General features: G+C 38.4%; 2 protein-coding genes and 1 non-coding gene across 5 annotated transcripts; 2 read left to right on the top strand and 1 right to left on the bottom strand.

Annotated features, from left to right (window-relative positions):
• Positions 1–32: 32 nt before the first annotated feature.
• ZNF200 (zinc finger protein 200) lies at positions 33–12589 on the top strand. 2 transcript variants are annotated; one of them, XM_031447659.2, is made up of 5 exons: positions 33–247; positions 996–1327; positions 1958–2049; positions 2352–2475; positions 10062–12589. In XM_031447659.2, the coding sequence occupies exons 2-5, from the start codon at positions 1081–1083 to the stop codon at positions 10778–10780; spliced, it is 1182 nt and encodes a 393-aa protein (XP_031303519.1). In that variant the 5' UTR covers positions 33–247; positions 996–1080; the 3' UTR covers positions 10781–12589. The 2 variants fall into 2 exon arrangements, with proteins under 2 accessions (XP_031303519.1, XP_010990859.1); XM_010992557.3 differs by having other exon boundaries at positions 10059–12586.
• On the top strand, positions 5074–5146 carry TRNAA-AGC (transfer RNA alanine (anticodon AGC)). Its single transcript has one exon. It is a non-coding gene; the product is annotated as a tRNA-Ala (tRNA).
• On the bottom strand, positions 10971–20143 carry LOC105099761 (olfactory receptor 1F1). Of its 2 annotated transcripts, XM_031447660.2 has the most exons (2): positions 19182–20143; positions 10971–11003 (listed from the first exon to the last, which is right to left on the bottom strand). In XM_031447660.2, exons 1-2 carry the CDS (start codon positions 20094–20096, stop codon positions 10971–10973), a joined length of 948 nt encoding a protein of 315 aa, XP_031303520.1. In that variant the 5' UTR covers positions 20097–20143. The 2 variants fall into 2 exon arrangements, with proteins under 2 accessions (XP_031303520.1, XP_010990951.2); XM_010992649.3 differs by lacking the exon at positions 10971–11003 and having other exon boundaries at positions 19152–20143.

The following is a 20143-nucleotide window of genomic DNA, read 5'->3' as shown; positions in this document are numbered from 1 at the left end:
ACCGGAAACGAGGCACCGGGCGTGACGTCACGGCTGCCGACGCACTCCTCCTCCCAGAAGGCACCGCGTCCCTGCCGTCTTCCCCAACTGACGGCGGCGCGCACCAATAGTCGCCGGCTGCCTGTGAGGACACTCCGAAGGGCGAGAGGTGGGCTTGGCCTCTCGAGCCTAGTTTCCTGGTCTCTCCCCGAGTCTGGGTCTCTGGTCTGTCCCCAACGAGCGCCCCGAGGCGACAGAACCTCAAGAGGTGAGGGACTCCGGGAGGGCGGGAACCAGGCTGAGCGGGCTCCGGGAAGCGGAGTGTAGTCCATTGCTGGAGGAGCCTGGCTGGATTGGTAGCTGGGGCACGCCCCAGGCGATGCCGCCAGCGGTGAAGATGCCCCTTGGCCAGTGGGAGAGGCTCCAGAGTGGGCCTGGCCCGGTGGGCCCTACTGTGCTGTCCCCTGCCTCTCTTAAGGGGCTTTGAGGGCAGAAAGGACTCAGCAAGCCACATGTAGACACCTGATGCAGCCTTGCGTTTGCTCCTTGAGCCATCAACTGCCCCCTCCCCACCCCGAATGGCATCCCAGGGACCGGCGGTTGAAGAGATGCAGTGAGGCCAGATTTAGTGGCCAAGCTGACTTCTTAAGCAGATGCTCTCTGTATTGGACCGCAGATTTCCTGCCTTCTAGACCATTGTTTTTTCTACCAGCATGGGTTAAGCCATTCTTCCCAGTGGAGTTCTCTCAGGAAGATGGCCCTTGATCTTCTGCCGGCTGCCTGTGCTCCCTTCTGTTTGGCCCTTGAGGTTTGGCCATCTTTTGGCTTTCAGTCTCAGGATATTCCTTTCGGGCCTTGCTAAGAGTATAAGATTGAGGCATCTTCCTTTCAGTTTTGAGTTCCCTACCCCAGCTTGTCTGTCCCTTCGGATTTGGATCTTCTGTGGCCTCACTACCTAAGACACACATTGGAGTGCAGGCATGCCCAGTCTGACCCATGGTTTCTCTCATCTGCAGTGTGGCTGGCTGACAGGTTTCCTCCAGTCAGAGGTGGCTCTTGAAGCTCTGCAGAAACAAGGGTGGCGTGTGATTTCAAGACACGATGGCTGCTAAAGTGGTTCCTATGCCCCCAAAGCCAAAGCGGTCCTTTATACTGAGGGTTCCTCCCAACTCCAAGCTGGGCCAGGACCTACTTCGAGATGCTACTAGTGGGCCCAAGACCATCCATCAGCTAGTTCTGGAGCACTTCCTCACCTTCTTGCCCAAGCCAAGCCTGGTCCAGCCCAGTCAGAAAGTCAAGGAGACCTTGGTTATTATGAAGGATGTGAGCTCAAACCTTCAGAATAGAGGTAAGAAGCACACACTGTTTCACTCGAAGAGAAGGGGATGCTACTGGGGACTGAGATAGGCTTCCATGTTAGTAATGAATTCAAGTTAGGATGGTGGGTATTGGAAAAAGGAGTTGATTTTAATAAGTCAGCATGCCAAGGAGAGGGAGTATTTTTGTTCTCAAGCTGGAGCTTGAGTGGTTTGCTGAGTAAGTGTAAAGCCATAGAATGATCAGCGCGCATCTTTTCTGTAGTGTTAGTTTTACCCGAATATTTTTAGGGGTGGGGAGTATCTTTCCAGGATAAAGAAATGTGGATAAATTATTGAATTGACTTCAGCTCATGTGGAATTTTTGGAAATTTTGTGCTTGCTATGGACATCTTCAGCCTTTACCTTTCCCCAGCCTTCCTTTTAGTAGCAGTGGGAATTTTAAAAGGTGCTTAGGGGGATCATCCTTTTCATAATGAGGAGACCCCATTTAGGTTCAAGACCCTGTAGTTTGTGGCTTGACCTCTGATGGCTCATAAGAGCATAAAAAGCCATGAGTTACCTGCCAAAGGAATGAGGACAGCCTGGCTTCAAGGTGTGGGTAGAGTTGCCATATTAGAGTTACTGACTTTTCTATTTACTACAGCTTCCTCTTTCCCCAGTGCAACCTCGTCCCTTAGTGAAGCTTGTACCCAGAGAAGGAATCCAGCAGAAACAGGAGACAGTGTCTCTGTGTTTGAAAGCTGAGCCTGAGGTGGGTTCAGTTTTCCTGTTCACTGTTTGACTGCATTGTCTCCTCTGCTTTTATAGCCCTCCCATATATAAAAACACACTCTTGGGAGTCAGCAGGGAGATTGGACTCATTATTCACTGCCTCCTTGGACATTTGTCTTCTGTTTTTCCTCTGGCTCCTCTCAGCCTGGCTATCCTGTCTGCATGGGACTTAGAAATCCCTTTTGCCATCTGTTCCCTGATCTTTGGGTCTCAGTCTTTCTTAACAGGAGGGCTGTCAAGGAACCTCTGTTACTAAGAGGAAGGGGGCCTTTGCTCTTTCAGGAGCTGGTAGTCTTTGAGGATTTGAATGTATTTCACTCCCAAGAAGAATGTGTTAGCCTGGATCCTGTTCAGCAGCCCACCTCAGAGATGGAAGAAGACAATATTGGGGAGATGATGTTACTAGGTAAGAAATCAAATCCCTTGTGTGTTAAGGTTGAAGACTGGGAAAAGCATGTTCTGTTTCATCTCAGACATTTTTGAGGCACTGTTCACACCAGCTAAGTACATAATCACACGCATGTTTAATTTTTGTTGTATTCCATGAAACAGAGCATTCTCCAGCTGTGAGAGGCCATTTTACCTGTATCTTGGGGGCAGCAAGGGTGGAGGGGACTTCTCTTGGTAAGCAAGACCTGAGACCTATGTACTAACATCAAACATTTAAACACACAGAAATTGCAGGCATACTGTTTCCAAATCCATTTTCTGCATCCAGTAGTATTCTCTCAACAGGTGCATTTTACATTTGTGTTTTCATTGGACGTATGACTAATTCTTTTATGTCTTTTTTTTTTTTTGATGTTCAATAGCTGTGAAGTATGTACTAGTATAAGAGAAAACATCATTTTCAATGGAAATAATATCTAGCACTTACTAAGCACTTGTATGCCAATATACACTAGTCTAAGTACTTTGCATGCATTTATTATCTCATGTAATTCTCACGATAGTACTGTGGGGCATAGGAATTATTACTATTTTATAGATGATGGAACTGAAGCAGAGATCAGCAAAGAAATTTGCTAAAGGTCACACAGTAGGTTGTGGAGTGGGTATTTGAACTCAGGGGATCTAACATCAGAGCTTGCAGTCTTGGCCCAGAGCTATACTGCCTCCTTGCTGCATTTCTCATAATTTTGTCTGTGAATTTCCTGTATGGTTGGTGAATTGGGGCCTTCTTCATTTGTCCTCATTTCCCAGTAACGGTTAATAAGTGTCCTCAGTGCTACATATGAACTCATCTGGAAGCAGCTTAGAGATACTTCAGCTTTTCTCTAGAAATATACTCATACTCTAGAGCCAGGAGCCCTCAAAAATCATTTTGCTGAGTGCTTGGTATTTTTTACTTTGCCTTCAAGACTGGTTCTGAGGCTGACATAGAGCAGAGAGGGAGTTCTTTGAGTTGCCTGGGGTGACAGAAATCCATGGTTATTGAACTCTAGTTGTCTTACAGTGCATAGTCAGGGTAGCCATACCTACTGGGCCTGGTTAATTTCCCACAGATTATTCTATGTAATACTTTCTTTTTTTAAAAAAATATTTTCTTTATTTTAAGGAAAAGTGTAAACAGATCAAATTTATTACACTAAGTTTTTCCTGAGCCTTAGGCAAACCTAGAATTTATTTTGGGTGACTGGTGGATATGTTGACAGCTCCAGTAACACTGCACATTGAGGTCCTGAGAACCAATCCTCACCCTCACCTTTCCCCTCCCTTGCCCAAACTCTGCAGCTGGTGATTTAAGCTTAGAGTCATTCACCAACATTTAATAAATGCTATTTGGTTTTGTGTCAGGCAGAGTTGGCTTTTGGAGTTGATATTCAGCAGGTTAAAAAAAATACATAATGCTAATATGTAATGCTCCATTCCTACCCTCTAAGAACTTCTAAGTTATAGCTATAGAGAGCTATGGTAAGGCCATGGCAGGGTTTGGACCCAGGAGCAGAGTTTGGAAGAAGACAGTTTTGATTTTAGATGAGATTCAGCCCATGGAGGAAATAAAACAAGGTTATTTTCTGGGCACTTGGACAGTGGGGATTAGAGGTCAGACATAAGGATGTAGAGATTTGGGAGTAATCAGCATATAGTTGGTAGCTGGAATAGTAATATTTGGTCACTTTGCAAAGGGAAAAGTGTAAGGGAATGAACCTCAGGACAGGAATCAAAAGGAGAGCCAGACAGAGGAAGACAGAATTTGTGTCTCAGTCCAAATAAACCACAAGAAAACAATAAAAATGTAGAACACTTAAATTGTCAGTGAGATGGTTCTTATAGTTCTATTTGTCTTCTACTGTGGTAAAAGAATATATCTTTCCAGGATTGATACAAATTGACTATATACTGTTGCAATAAAGGAAGAATCAGTAGAGTCCAAAAAGTAGAAATAATACATTAGGATCTATCACAGTGCGGTACAAACTAGAAGTTAATAATGAAAAATTTGTAAGTTCTTTCTACCTGTAAATTTAGAAACTATTAAGTAACCTTGGGTCAAAGGAGAAATACAAATTAAAATAGCATAATTTTTCTAGAAAACACTACATGTCAGAGTCTATGATACAATCTAAAGTGGTACTCAGAAGACTGTTCAAGGCTATAAAAAAATGTATATTGATATACAAAAATTAAAGTAATTAAGCCTTTAACTCAAAATTAGGAAAACAACAAGATATATGAAAGGAAAACAGGAGCAAAATATTAATAAATAGAAACTTAGAAATCCATAAATTAAAAATAAAGGACCTAATAAGTAGAAAGATTTACATACAAATAGAGAAAGCAATTTCCATACAGGAAATTGAAACTCAAAAAGCCTAGTCCCACACACAAGAAAAAGGACCAGCCTCAGTTTCACAGAAGATTCTTGTAAATCTTTAAAAATTAGACAATTCAAATGCTGTGAGGACTTCCACAGTATACAAAAAGAAGGAAAACTTCCAGATTCTTTTTATGAAATTAATGTAACAAAGATATCACAACCTGGTAAAAATTGCCTTGATCAGGAGGGTATGGCTCAGTGGTAGAGCATGTGCTTAGCATGCACAAGGTCCTGGGTTCAATCCCCAGTACCTCCATTTAAGTAAATAAGCCTAATTACCCCCAAAGGGGAAAAAAATTGCCATGACCAAATAAGATTTATTCCAGGAATGCAAAAATGATTTAGTCATAGAAAATCTTTTTATTCTAAGTCTGTCCATCTTATAATAAAAAGAAGAATCCAATGATCATTTTCATAATTACTGAAAAGATAATTGACAAAATACAAACTCCTTCTTCATAAGAAAGATAACAAAATAGTAACTAATGGATTCTTCCTTAATGGACTACTTATCCTTTCAGCCAGCATCATCTTTAATGGGAAACACTGAGAGGTGTACCCACTAGAATTAGGAGTACGACAATGAAGCCCACTAGCACTGCCACTATTTAATATTGTGGTTCAGGTATTAGCCAGTGCAGTTAAATGAGAAATTAGTTGTATAAGAATTTGAGAGAAATTCAGACTACAGCTTATTTACATATGATAATGGTGTAGCTGAGAAATCCTAGAGAATTTCTGAAAACTTATTACAAATAATATGTGCATTCAGTAAGACAATGGGATGTAAAATTATTATATGGAAATCATTAGCTTTCATATATGCAAACACAATTGTTTAGAAGATACACAATAGGAACAAAAAAGATTAAACACCTAGGAATAAGCTTAGGAACTGTGCAGAAATTATAAGGAGAACTTTAAAATACTTTTAAAGGACATAGAAGTAGATTTGAGTGAATGGAAAGAAATACATGTTCTTGGTTGGGAAGATTTAACATAAAGGTTAGTTCTCTCTAAATTGATTTATGAGTTCAGTGTAATCCCTTTAACAAAACCAGTAGGATTTTTTCCCCTGGAACTAGGCAATCTGATCTCCAATTCAAATGGAAAAATAAATACAAGTAATGAGGAAAATTAAAAAGAAGAGCAGTGGAGGAGGAGGGTTCTAGCCCCTCAGGTTTAAAGCAGTGTCTAAAGCCTGCCTTGAAAACAGTGTTATAGTATTGGCATGTGAGTAGATAGACCAATAGGATGGAATAAAAAGCCCAGAAATAGCTTCAGATACACATTTGGTTTATGGTAAAGTTGGGATCTCCAATCACCAAGGTAAAGAGGGATTTTTAATAAAAGGTACTGGGACAACTTAGTAGCCATTTTTAATGGCCATTTGGTGAATCATACCTTACTTTGCACACCAAGAAAATCTCCAGGTGGATCAAAGATTTTAAATGCTTTTTAAAAAACACACAGTTAAAGAATGTGGGTGAATTCCTATATAACCATGGGCTAGGAAGACTTTTCTAAGACTGAAAAATCCAGAAGTGTTGAAAGACAAGATCAATAAAGTAAACACATTAAAAAAAAAAAACTTACGTATGACAATATAAACAAATATATGAGCAAATAAAATGCAGTATATTAAGGGAAAATATTTGCAACTTATCAGACAAAAGCCTAATCTCCCTAATTTATTAGAGATCCTAGAAATTGGGAAGAGAAAGACCAACAGATTCTCTTAGAAATACAAATTACTCTTAAATACATGAAAAGATGCCCAGCCCTACTCATAATTAGAAATGCAAATAAAACCTTTACTGAGTTACCTTTTTAAAAAATCTGTCTGATTTATAGAAATCAGAAATTTAACAACACATTGGTGGTGAGGTTGTTGGGAGACAGGTGTATTGCTGGTTGGCAGGCAGAGTGGTACAGTCCCTATGTATGGGAATCTGTAATTACCCATGTTACAGGCGCATTTACCTTTTGATCTAGCAGACCCACTTCTGGGAATCTGAGCTACAGATAATAGCAACAGCATATGTTCAAAATAAGGTACAAGGTTATTTATTGTGGTATTGTTTGTAAGAACACAAGGTTGAAAACAATCCAAGTGTTTCTGCAGGGGACTGTTTGAATATAGTATGTTTCCACACATCATAGCACAATAATCTCTCTGCACTGGACTATAGTGACTGAAATAAGGCAAGTAGCAGAAATATACATAGTGTATTACCTTTTATATAAGAAAGGGGGAGAAAAAGAAAAATGTATTCCTTAAAGGAATAATGGGAGAACAAAAAAATTAATGAACCTGTCTGGGGGATGAATAGAATGGATGGGGACAGAGATTAGAGTAAGGCTTCTCAGTGTATAACCTTTCATGTTCTGATTTTTGAGCCATATAAATATATTTACTAAAATACTTTTTTAAATATAAATTTTATTTTTTTATTGAGTTATAGTCAGTTTCTAAAATACTTTTAAAATTAGTACACTTAAGGAATGTAAACTACAGTTGACCTTGAACAATGTAGGGGTGAGGGGTGCCCACCCTCCCAGCAGTCAAAAATCTAAGTATAGTTGATACCAGCAATCAGCAGGGATAGCCATACCCGCTGTTCCTCTACATCCATGGTTCTACATCCGCAGATTGAACCAACCTTGGATTATGTGGTACTGCAGTATTTACTGTTGAAAGAATCTGCATATAAGTAGACCCAGGCATTTCAAACCTATGTTGTTCAAGTGTCAACTGTATTTTCATTGACTCTTTCAGGAAAATAAGAAAAATCATATGAGTTTCTTTTCTTTTCTTTTTTTTTTTTTGTAGTTTTCTTCTTTCTTACATTTATTTTTATTTGGGGAGGGTAATTAGGTTTACTTATTTATTTTTAGAGGAGGTACTGGGGATTGAACCCAGGACCTTGTGCATGCTAAGCATGTGCTCTACCACTTGAGCTATACCCTCCCCCTCTGAGTTTCAGTTAATAGTTCTCAAAATAGAGATTTAGCTCTTAAATATAACCTAATGCTTATAATCATTTATAAAACACTGATGGTAATTCCTTTAAACTGAGAATAATGTAATCTGCTGTCACCATCAATATCATTAATTAGATTTTCTAAAGCAAGAAGATAAGAAAAAGGGGTTAAGAAGAATGAATATTAAAAAGAAAAGTCACCAAAATATGATTTGTACTTAGAAAATCTAAAAGGATCAACAAAAACATTATTATATTTAATAGTTTTAAAGTAGGTCGATAGGGATAAATATTTAACAATCAGTAGCATGCTTAAGTACACACACAATAATGAAAGCTCTCATTCAGAATGGCTATAAAGTAGGAGTAAACTAGAGATGTTTTATTGGTTAATAGAAGATTCTTAAATATTAGAAACAGGTCTAAATGGGAATCATGTAAAGGCATCAGTGCCTTCCAAATTTATTTATACTGTAAACACAGTCAAGTTTGTGAAAAGGTAGAAGTGGATATTATGGCTGGTTTTACCAATATTAGACATGTTGCAAACAACACGGTGATACTGAACTCCGTATGTGTCAGAGTTAACTGTAAAAATAACTCATAAAAGAAGGGCCAGGACAGAATAGAAATTTATCAGATTCTGAAAGATTGATCATATACGTATGTATGTGTGTGTGTGTGTGTATCTTAAGTTGTGGAGTTATTATAGAGGAAGACTTTGATTAAAAAAATATATCAAAAATATATAACAATTTGGGTCCTGGGTTCAATCCCCAGTACTGCCATAAAAAATAAATGAATGAATGAATGAACCTAATTATCCTGCCCAAGAAAAAAAATGTATCAGTAGTGACTGACAAAAAGACTAAAATTTGTAATATATAAAATTTACTTAAATTTATAAAGGGTCTCAGTCCAATAGATGAATTACTGGTTTGCAGTAATCAAAGAGTAAAATAAGGCTACATTGAAAAACCATTTTATATCTGTTAAATATTTGAAAATTATATCTAATGCTGGCAAGATTAGGTAAAATTGATAGCCACATGTTGACAGTTGTACTGAAATTTGTACAGCTTCTTTGGAAAGCAGTATAGCAGTTCATATCAAGAGCTGTGATAAAAATTGGCACATGTTTTGACACAGCATTTTCATTAACCTAAGGAAATAATTATAAGAAGTAATTAAAAAGAAAATCTATTGGTGTGAATCTACTAAATCCAGCAGAGATTCATATTCCAGCTTTAAGATCAACCACATATCTTAAGTGGTTGCTTTAATCCTTTACTTTATTCTCAGTAAGTTGCCCAGACAAGTCCCTTGTCACACTGTGTGTTCACAGCATACTTTTTTTTCCCACTCTGTCACCTAGTCTTTATAATCTCTTATTTTATAGACTTTTTTGGGAAATACAAATACAGAAAAGTCTACAAATCATAAATGTAAAGCTCACATTTTCACAAAATGTACACATTTGTCTAACCACACCCAAAGTTGACTATTCTTAACACCCCAGAAATCCCTCTTGGGCCGCTGCCCAGTCACTACTCTCCTTCCTCCCCCCAAAAGACAACTGTTGACGTCTTCCATAGTCTCATTTTTTGTCAGTTTTAATAATCCTTTAATGTACAAATAATAATCCATTGTGTGAATGTACTATGCCTCTTTTATTTTTGGTTATTTTAATTGTTTCCAGTTTTTCACTATATAGGATATTATAATGTTACCTAATACTATAATATTGTAACATTAAATGTGGTGAAAACCTGGAAGTAACTCTTACCATTCACTTATTAGCCTCCTAAAGATTGTAAGTGGCACACTTTAGTATTCATGTCCTCATCCCCATGCTCCACACAGAATATAAGGTCAGTATGAACTTGGTGAGTGAGTAATTAGTGCCATTCAGAAAAAAAACATATGAAATCTTGCAGTATAGTTCCACTCATTTCAATTTTTTAAAGAAAAGTAGAAAGAGGACTGTGTGCTTGCATATGGGGTGTGGAAGGGTTTATCAGTCACGTATCCCACCCTCAACAAGAGTGGGAAAGCACTGATAGCAATTATCTGCCAGGGCTCAGATTTCTGACTTTCAGGGTAATAGTTTCATGAGAAATTGGACTTGTTTTTCCCCACCTGGTGTCATACCCCTCAAAAGTTATTAAATTCTCTCTGTTTCAGCAGTCAATGACAGTAATCCTGAGGGTGAAGATCTTCAGAAGGAACCTGTAGAGAATGAAGATTGTAGAGAAAAGTCTTTAGATTACGATGAATTGGATTGTTCCGTGGTCTCTGAGCAACCCCCAGATTGCCAAAAAGAGGAAAGACTAAATACGTCCATTCCAAAGGAAAGGAAAATGAGAAATCTTTTAGTTACTATTGAAAATGATACTCCACTAGAGGAACTCTCAAAATACGTGGATATCAGTGTGATTGCACTTACTCGAAATCGGAGAACAAGAAGATGGTATACTTGTCCACTGTGTGGAAAACAATTTAACGAAAGTTCTTACCTTATTTCCCACCAGAGGACTCACACTGGAGAAAAACCCTATGACTGTAGTCATTGTGGGAAAAGCTTCAATCATAAAACAAACCTTAATAAACATGAGAGAATCCATACAGGAGAGAAACCTTACTCTTGTTCTCAGTGTGGGAAGAACTTCCGTCAGAATTCTCATCGGAGTCGCCATGAAGGAATTCATGTAAGGGAGAAGATATTTAAGTGTCCAGAATGTGGGAAAACCTTCCCAGAAAACAAAGAATTTGTGATTCATCTGCAGAGTCATAAGGCTGAGAGGCCATATGGTTGTAAAAAATGTGGGAGAAGATTTGGTCGTCTGTCAAACTGTACCCGGCATGAAAAAACGCACTCAGCATGTAAGACCCGAAAACAGAAGTGAGATCAGGAAAGGTCGGATAGTCCTGCCTCAGCTTGAAATGTTCCATAAGGAATTCTGAATTCCCAGGCTATCTGAAACAATACAGATATCAAAACCTCACTAGAACCAAAGATAGGTAAATACCCATCTTGGCTGAAACCTCAAGTCTTTAGAAAATTCACAGGGAAAAAAAATCCTCAAGGGCTATACCTCAGTTAGCAACCAGGCTTTTTGGACTAAAGATCTTTCTTTTGTGAACTTATACAACTATGTACAGGCCACGGATCCCTTTTCCAAGAAAGGCTTTGAAATAGGAGTCTGGAAGCTGCTTACCTTCAAGGTGAACAGAGTGTTCTGAAAATACGTCTATTTTTTCTCCCACATAAGAGTTCACACTTGAGAAATGATGCACATGTCCTTTTCTGGAACTGTGTTCCCCTGAAAGAACCAAACTACTGATTTGTTAAGCCAACAGCTTCTATACAGCAGTTCATGTAACCCTTTAAGGACACCAGTAAGCTTGAGAGTTAAAAGGGAGTGTTTACTTTGGAATATAGGAAAATACAGCAATTGAATGTCAAAGACTTACTCTGTCATTTGTAGGTGATCTAGAGATCAGTTTCAATAACACTTGCAATTAGTGGGGGAAAGTAAAACTTAACAGAAATCCATTTCACAACATGATTGAAGTATCTAATGTTCATACTGTATTTTGTTCAGCCATTAATTGCTCAAACAGCTCTGTCATGCCTTTCCCTTGCCGAAAGAAATTCGGGGTGCTCAGGCCTGGCCACCCAGCCCCACTCCTGGAAAAGCTCTTTCGAATCTTGTTCCTCTGTTGAGCCAAGAAGAAAACCTGCTAGGAGGGGAGCCCCAAGAGCCTGAAGAGGAGGAGGAAGACAGGACGTTGGCTTGGATCCATGGCTGGTCAATAACCTTATTTACCGTGTGCTTCATTCCCATCTAAGTGGTCATCAGACCTTTGGCAGTGGGTGGGCACTACCTCATAAGCAAAGTGTTCTAGTTTTAGAAATTATGTCTCCAGTCGCTAGCTCACATTACCCCTCAAGAGACAGGATTCCAGTATTGTCGTTGTAGGGGATATTTGTTCTCTTTGACCTCCTGATCCCCAGACTTCTGACATCTGCCAGAGGCAAGGCCAGCAGTGCCTTCATGGGACTGATCCAGTGATGGGAGATTTTAAGGATTCTTGATCAGTTTTGCTCTTAGTTTTCCTAAGGTTTTACATTGGTATTTTGATTGGAATAGATTAATCCTATAAACTATTGAGGAAAAATTACCTTTACAAATTTGGTTTCCCATCCAGAAACATACTTTCCATTGATGGGAGTATTGTATCCTGAGTAAGTTTTTCTAATTTTCTTCATGTAAGTTCTACACAATTTTGTTATTGTAAGTAGTTTTTTTTCCATTATATTTTTCTAGTCGGTATTGTTTTTAAATAGGAAAGTTATTTTTACTTATATATTTGCAAAACTGGTGGCCACTTCTCTGAATGTTCTTAATTTTCAGTAATTTCTCAGTTCTGTTAAAATTTGTGGTTAAAAATTATACCATCTACAAATAATAGTTTTGGTTCTTCCTTTCTGCCTGTTGCTCTTTTTCTGTTGTTGCTTTTTGCATATGTGGGTCTAAGCTTTGTTTTGGGACAAAATACACCAAAAGAAGGACATTTTATGATATAATTCTGTCCTGAGTCTTAGAGGGAAAAAGAAAAAACCATCACTTAAAGCCCACATTAAAACAGACCTTTATCAACTTTGTATTTCAAGCCTACTCTACCCCTTAAAATAAGGGACAAAACTGGCTGCCGACGTTATTCTCTTGTTTCTTTGGAAGTCTGGCCAGGCCTGCCTAGTTATCATGCAGGGGACCCCCCTGCACACCTGGAAAACTTAAACAGCTGCTGGGCAGTGACTAGAGAGGGTGGGGTTCCTGGAGCAAGATGGTCCTGGTCCCTGCCCAGGGGTCTTGCCACAAGGTCCCCAAGGTGTTTGGATGGATGATGCTCCCATGACCCAACTTACCCACCTCCCCCCCAACACCCAGCAAGTGCCTCTGCCCTGCCTGTGGCTGTGGGAGAACTCAAGGTCAAGATCCCCCAGAGGGCGGGGCCTGCCTTCCCCAATCGTCTGGTTCACAGAGAAGCTGTCAGACAACGACTAAGTGCTTAATGAGGAGCCCAGCACCAGTTAATGAAAAAAAAGTAAACATAACAATGAATGGTTTTCACGTAGAGCAGCAAAAGCCAGTTACAAAATGAAGGCCCAAAGATCCCATTCCAATAACTACAAACCTAAAGAATGCACCCCCTAAAGAGCCAGTGCCAGGCCCTGGGTTGTAAAGGGGAGCAGCACACCGATGGAGCTTCCTGGGGCATGGGGTGCAGGTTGGGGCAGAAATTCAGTTAATCTTAAAAATGCATGCAGCTACACACTGTGACAAGTGCTAGGAAGGAAAGAATTCTAGGAATGATGCTAGTGAGTCTTGTAGGTAGAACTCTGGGGAAGTGGCATGTAAACTGAGACCAGAGGGAGGAGATGGGGGAGTGGGGTATGGGAGCAGTGAGGGAATGCTCAAATAACAGGACATAAACATAATTTTTAGATTAAAAAAACAAGAATGGCCAAAAGAAATATATGAAAGGATGGATGTTCAGCCTTACTAGTAATCTAATGATTATATATTGAAAGAACAAGATGCCATTTTAGGGGTACTAAATGAGCAGGTTGTGCGTGTGTGTGTATGTGGTTGGCTTTGCAAAAGAGGAATGAAAGCAGCATGCATCTACTGTGACAAGAATGTTAAAATTATTACTCCCTGACCCAGCAATTTATCTTCTGTGTACAAGGGAATTTATTATAAATGCTGAAAAATTAGAAACATCCTAAATGGTTGAATAAATATGGTGGGATATTATAAAGCTAATAAAAACAATGCTTCTCATTAAGCTTAGTTGTCAGGATGGGTCTCATCCTCTGTTCTCTCCTGAGGCCACTCCAGTTTCACCTTCAAGTCCCAACACTTCACTAAGCATTCATAGAATATTTCACCCAACAACAGAAGACACATCCTTTTCAAGCTCCAACGTCAAACATCACCAAGACAGACCACATCTGGGCCATGAAACACACCTTAGCAAATTTAAAAGCATAGGAATCATACAAAGGATACTGTTAGATCACAATGAGATTAAACTAGAAATTAATAACAAAACATCAGTTGAAAAATCCCAAAATATTTGGAAATTTAACAACACACATGTAAGTAACATATGGGTCAAAGATGACTCAAGGGAAATTTTAAAATATTTTAAACTAAATGAAAATGGACATACAACTTATCAGAATTTGTGGGATGCAGTGAAAGCAATGGATGCATATATTATAAAAGAGGAAAGATCTAAAATCAAAAATCCAAGTTTCCACCATAAGATCTACAAAAGAAGAAGAAATTAAATCCAAACAGAAGAAAAGACATAATAAAAACTAGAATAGAAATCAATGAAATTGGTGGGAGGGTAAAGTTCAGTGGTAGAGTGTGTGCTTAATGTGCACAAGGTCCTGAGTTCAATCCCCAGTACCTCCATTAAATAAACAAATAAACCTAATTGCTTCCCCCCAAAAAACAAATCAATGAAATTAAAACAGGAAATCAATACAGAAAAACAAAACCAAAAGCTATTTCTTTGAAAAGATGTATACAATTGATAACCCCCTACCCAGACTAACCAATAAAAGAAAAAAGAAGGTACAAATTACTATTATCAGAAATGAAAAAGGGGGCCATCAGTATGAATCCTGTGGAAAATACGATAGTAAAGGAATATTATGAATAACTCTACACCCATAAATTTGATAACCTAGATGAAATGGACCAATTCCTTGAAAGACACAACCTACCAAAACTCGCTCAAAGAAAAATCATCTGAATAAGCCTGTACTGAAGAAACTAAATAATTAATAACCTTCCAAAACAAAAGGCCCTGGGCACAGATGATTTCATTATGAATTCTACAAAATGTTTAAGGAAGAAAATATGCCAGTTCTCTACCATCTCTTACAGAAAATACAAGCAAAGCAGAAGGAACACTTCCTAACCTCATTCTACCAGGCCAGCATTACTCAAATACCAAAACCAGACAAAGCCATTACAAGAAAGGAAAACTACAGACTAATATCCCTCATGGGCATTGATGCCAAAATTCTCAACAAAATATTATCAACTAGAATCCAACAGTGTATAAAAAGAATTATACACCATGATCAAATGAAATTTACTCCAGGGATGCAAGGCTGGTTCAAAATTTGAAAATCAATGAATGCAATCCATCACATCAATAGCTTAAGAAGAAAAATCACATAATCAGATGTAGAAAAGGCATTTGACAAAATCCAACACCTATTCATGACAAAAACCCTCAGCAAACTAAAAATAGAGGGAAACTCCCTCAACTTGATAAAGAACATGTACAAAAACTTACAGCCAACATCGTAATTAATGGTCAGAACTAGATGCCGTCCCCCTAAGATCAGGAATAAGGGAGAAAGATTAGGAACAAATATATCCCCTCTCACCACTCCTAGCCAACACATACTGGAAGTTCTAGCTAATGCCACAGGACAAAGAAATGAAAGGTATATGGGTTGGGGAGGAAGAAAAACTTTATTTGCAGATGACGTGATTGTCTGTGGAAAGTCCCAAAGGGGGGGGGGGTACTTCTGGAACTCACTAGCAATTATACCAAAGTGACCTTAGTTTTAGATACATAGAGAAATATTTACAGATGAAATTATGCCTGGAATTTAAAATAAAACAGGAAAAATAGGTAAGGCATATAAATGAAACAATATTGACCATGAATTGATAATGATTGCATCTAGGTAATGGATACAGGGCAGTGTCATGGGTTTTAAGTGGCCACAACTTTGACCTGGTGAAAAACAGTTACACTTTCTGACTCCACAACTTCTGGACTATTTTCCCTCTAAGTTCTTCTTAAAAACTAGACAGTTGTTTCCTGAGTTCATTATTTTTTTCCTTATATAACCCAAATTAACTATCAATGTCTAACCAAATATCTTTCCAATTGATACTCATATCTTTCCAATAACCAACAAGAATCAGCTATCCACGGTCAACCAATAGTGCCAGTATTTTGCCTCACAACATCCTTGCCAAATGCCACAAGGTTTTTAAGGCTGCCAAGTTACTGAAGACAACAGTTTTACCAAATGTTTCACCAGTACACAACACAGTAACCATTTTCCATCCTCCTATAAAAATTTCTTTGCCTGATCCTAAGACCAATACCACATATTTTAGGCTTTTGTTACAACGCCCTCCACATCTCCCACTGAATTAGTTAGTTATTGCTCCAGTGCTGCTTGGGAAAGATATCCCAAAACTCAGTGGATTATAGTAAGCATTTATTTTTCTCACTCATGGGTCTGTAGGTAGGTTGTGGTGGCTCTGCTTCACCCTAGACGTCAGGTTGGATTCAGGTCTGGTTCCTGTGTCACATTCTGGAACTTGGACTAGAGGGATAGCAGCTCCCTGATGAATGTCCTTTTTGTGGCTATCATAGGAGTGCAAGCGACAAACCAAGCTGCAGAAGCAGATTTCAGGTGTCATGTTTTGACTGCTCACATTTTGCTGACTAAAGCAAGTCACAGAGCCAAGGTCAAAGTCAACAGAATAGGAAAGTATATGTTACCCCAAGGGGAAGTGAGTGGGGACTGAACATTTGCCAAATAATAATCTATTACAAACAGTGGTCAAAACAAATAAAAATCCTCGTCCTTATGGAGATTACATTCTAGCAAAGAGGATAAATACAAAGAAGTCGGAAATGGGGATAATGTGGTCTGAAAAGATATTCTTGCACATGTAAGCAAGGTTATATGCACATCTGTAATGATAAAACACCAGAAAAACCTAAAAATTCACCAATCACAGCTATTTAAATAAAATTATATGACTACTAGACTGGTGGGGGGGGGTTCTTTATTTACCTATTTTGATAAACTTGATACACAGTATACATTTCTTTGAAAGATGAGGTAAGTCCATATGTATTAACACAAAAAGGTGGAACTGATTAAGAGTTTTGGGGTATCTCTCCTAAAAAGTTTATGCCCATATAATCCTTTATTTTTATCTACATAAAAGGGATTATTCTGTAAAACACTCCTTCAATTATATCCTGGGAATTCTTTCCACATCAGAACTTACAAATCTCCCACATTCTTTAAGTGGCTATACTGGACTTCTTTATAAGGATGGATCATAGTTTACTGAATTGCTCCCCTTAGATGGACACTTGGTTATTTCCAAGTGTTAAGTCTATGCATGTTTACAATAATAAACATTTCTATGCCTGCAACATGGTATAATTTTGCAAGAATAATCTACCAGATATTACAAAGTATTACAAAGCTTCAAAAAAGCCTCAAACTAAAGTAGCATGGTATTATCACAATAATAAAAGCTCATATCAATGTATCAGAACAGAGAATCTAAAAAATATATCTATATCTAAACCTATATTTATATATTTATAGCTATAGGTCTTTATATGAATTTGTAGTCATTCAGAGGATGTACTTGGTCATGGATCTGGATATGTAAGAAACCTGGTCCCACCATGTCTGAACTGTGGGACCTTGAGGCAGTCACTTAATCTCTCTAAATCCAGGGATGGCCTTGAGTGGGGATGATAATGATACTTACCTCATGGCTGAAATATTAAGATAAATGTGAAGACAAAAGGCCAATAGGCTAGCACATTTTAAGTTCCCAACACATATTAGATATAATGATCAGCATTTTACAAATGATAAAAGTAGTGTTACAAATAGTGAAGTAAGGGAGGGTTGCTTAAAAGTAACTGGAGCAATTTTATAAATACATGAAGAAATGAAATTAGAACCTTAAACACAAATTATCAATTTAAATTGTTAAAACTAAAAACAGCTAGAAGAAAATATAGCTGAAGAATTAAGTAATGAAAGAGTGGGGAAGAAAACAAAAAGCATAAGAGAAGTGGAATAAAATGAAAAATAAATTCTTTTGCTAGTTATAATTATAGAAAACTAAAATATATAATATGGCCAAAACTTTAACAAAACCAAAAGATAAAGCACAAACCGCAGAAAAATAGTTGTAGCACTTGTGAAAAGTTGTCTAGTGAACAAAAAATATTGTTCAACAATTTACTATGGGGTCAACATTTAAAGAACTCTCACAAATAATAAAAACAATTTAAGAGAAAAATGCCTAGGAAAGAAAATGAAAATCAAGAACCCTATATCCAATAAGGCTTTCAGAAATGATGCAGACCTGCTTTACAAAAAGTACTAAAAGAATTCCTTCATGCTGAAAGCAAGTGACCACAGATGGTAATTGAAATCCACACAGAAAAACAAAGAGCACTGATAAAGGCAAGTAATTATGAAAGATAAGTGCATTTTTTCTCCTTTCCTCTCTTAAATGATTTAAATCACAAGTGGATAAAATAATATGAATGTAATGTATTGTTGGGCCTATAGCATATAGAAATATAATATACTTGCCAATAATAGTACACTGGAGGTGGGAGGGAGTAAAACTGTAATAGGTTAAGGAAATGACCACAAATGGAAAGATAATGATTATAAGAATGTACTGTTGAGCTTGTAACATTGATATAATATGTAAACCAATAATACACAAAGAATACTCAAAATGAGGAAAGGGAATAGAGCTATAAAGGAGAAGCATTTCTTTATGTCACAGGAATTAAGCTAGTATAAATCTGAAGCTGTTTTGATAAATGAAAGTGTATATAGTAAAACCTAGAGCAACCACTTAAAAAAATAGTGAAAAAAATTATTACTGGGGTTAAAATGCTACATACAAAATATACACATAATGCAAAAGAGAGCAGTAAAGACACAGAAAAGACACAAGATGCATGAAAAACAGAAAGTAAAATGGCAGGCATTAATATTAAAAGTTAATTGGTTAAACAATCCAACCAAAAGTCAGAAATCATCACACCAGATTAAAACAACATGATCAAAGTATGCATTGCTTACAGAGTATGCACTTTAGATTCAAAGACACATTAGATGGAAGTAGAAGATTGGGGGAAAATGTGTCATGCAAACAGAAGCCACAGGAGAGCTGGACTGGCTATACTCATATCAGACAAAATAGACTTTAAAACACAAAAAGTTACTATAAACAGGGATATTGTAAATCAGCCATATTTCAATTGATAGTAGATGATTCTCTCACAAAAGACGAAAGCTAGGTTTTACATAATCGAAAAAACAAAGATGATTTTCTTAGCAATTAGTTCCCTTCATGATTTTCTTAGCCCATTTCATTATTGAGTTGAAAAAAAAGTCATTGCAACTTTTCTAAGAGCCCCTTTTATATCCTGGTTTCTCAGGCTGTAGATGAAGGGGTTCAGCATGGGAGTCACCACTGAGAACATCACAGCAGCTGCTATATCTGTCTCAGCAGAGTGGGAGGATGAAGGGTTGAAATACAGAAATATGATGGTGCCATAGAAGAGGAAAACCACAGCCAGGTGGGAGCCACAGGTAGAGAAGGCTTTCCATCTTCCCTTTGTGGATGGGACTCTCAGGACAGTACAGGTGATAAGGATGTACGATACCAGAATGCAAATAAATGGAGCGATTGTTATCAGCCCTGCTTCAAATAGAATCATCATCTCATTGAGATGTGTGTCAGAGCAGGAGAGTTTCAGGAGGGAGGTCACATCACAGAAGAAGTGGGGGATGGTGTTGTCTGCACAGAACAAGAGCTGAGCCATCAGCAAGGTGTGCAACAGGACACTCAGGTTGGCAATGACCCATGACCCAGTGACCAGCAGAGCACAGAGCTGGTGGGTCATCTTTGCTGAGTAGTGTAAGGGGTGGCATACAGCGACAAAGCGGTCATAGGCCATCACAGCCAGGAGGAAATTGTCCATGTCCACAAACATGAAAACAAAATACATCTGCGTGAGACACGCAGAGAAGGAGATGGTCCGGCTCCCGAGCATGTGGTTGGCCAGCATCTTGGGGACAATGGTGGAGGAGAAGCAGATGTCCACAAAGGACAGATTGCTGAGGAAGAAGTACATGGGGATGTGCAGGCGGGAGTCCATGCTGATGGCCAGGAGGATGAGCAGGTTTCCCAGGACCGTGGCCAAGTACATGCTCAGGAAGAGCATGAAGAGGAGCTGCTGCTGCTGCTGCTGGGGCCCCCTGGAGAGCCCCAGGAGGAGGAACTCAGAGACACTCGACTGGTTTGCCCCTCTCATGGGGCTGCACTCAGATGCAGAGAAGAGAAGTAGAGGTTGGAAACATA

The sequence above is a fragment of the Camelus dromedarius genome, chromosome 24 (assembly GCF_036321535.1).
Source record: "Camelus dromedarius isolate mCamDro1 chromosome 24, mCamDro1.pat, whole genome shotgun sequence".
NCBI classification, from domain to species: domain Eukaryota; kingdom Metazoa; phylum Chordata; class Mammalia; order Artiodactyla; family Camelidae; genus Camelus; species Camelus dromedarius.
This window is presented reverse-complemented; position numbering and strand designations above follow the sequence as displayed.

What these genes read in the sequence shown, in the direction of transcription:
- ZNF200 (XM_010992557.3), top strand. Translation starts at nt 1,081, where the DNA reads ATGGCTGCTAAAGTGGTTCCTATGCCCCCAAAGCCAAAGCGGTCCTTT. An exon ending in CTCAAACCTTCAGAATAGAG is followed by an intron (nt 1,328 to 1,957) that starts GTAAGAAGCACA and finishes CTCTTTCCCCAG; the next exon opens with TGCAACCTCGTCCCTTAGTG. An exon ending in GTTTGAAAGCTGAGCCTGAG is followed by an intron (nt 2,050 to 2,351) that starts GTGGGTTCAGTT and finishes TTGCTCTTTCAG; the next exon opens with GAGCTGGTAGTCTTTGAGGA.
- LOC105099761 (XM_031447660.2), bottom strand. Translation starts at nt 20,096, where the DNA reads ATGAGAGGGGCAAACCAGTCGAGTGTCTCTGAGTTCCTCCTCCTGGGG. An exon ending in TAAAAGGGGCTCTTAGAAAA is followed by an intron (nt 11,004 to 19,181) that starts GTTGCAATGACT and finishes CACAAAAGAAAG; the next exon opens with ATCTTTAGTCCAAAAAGCCT.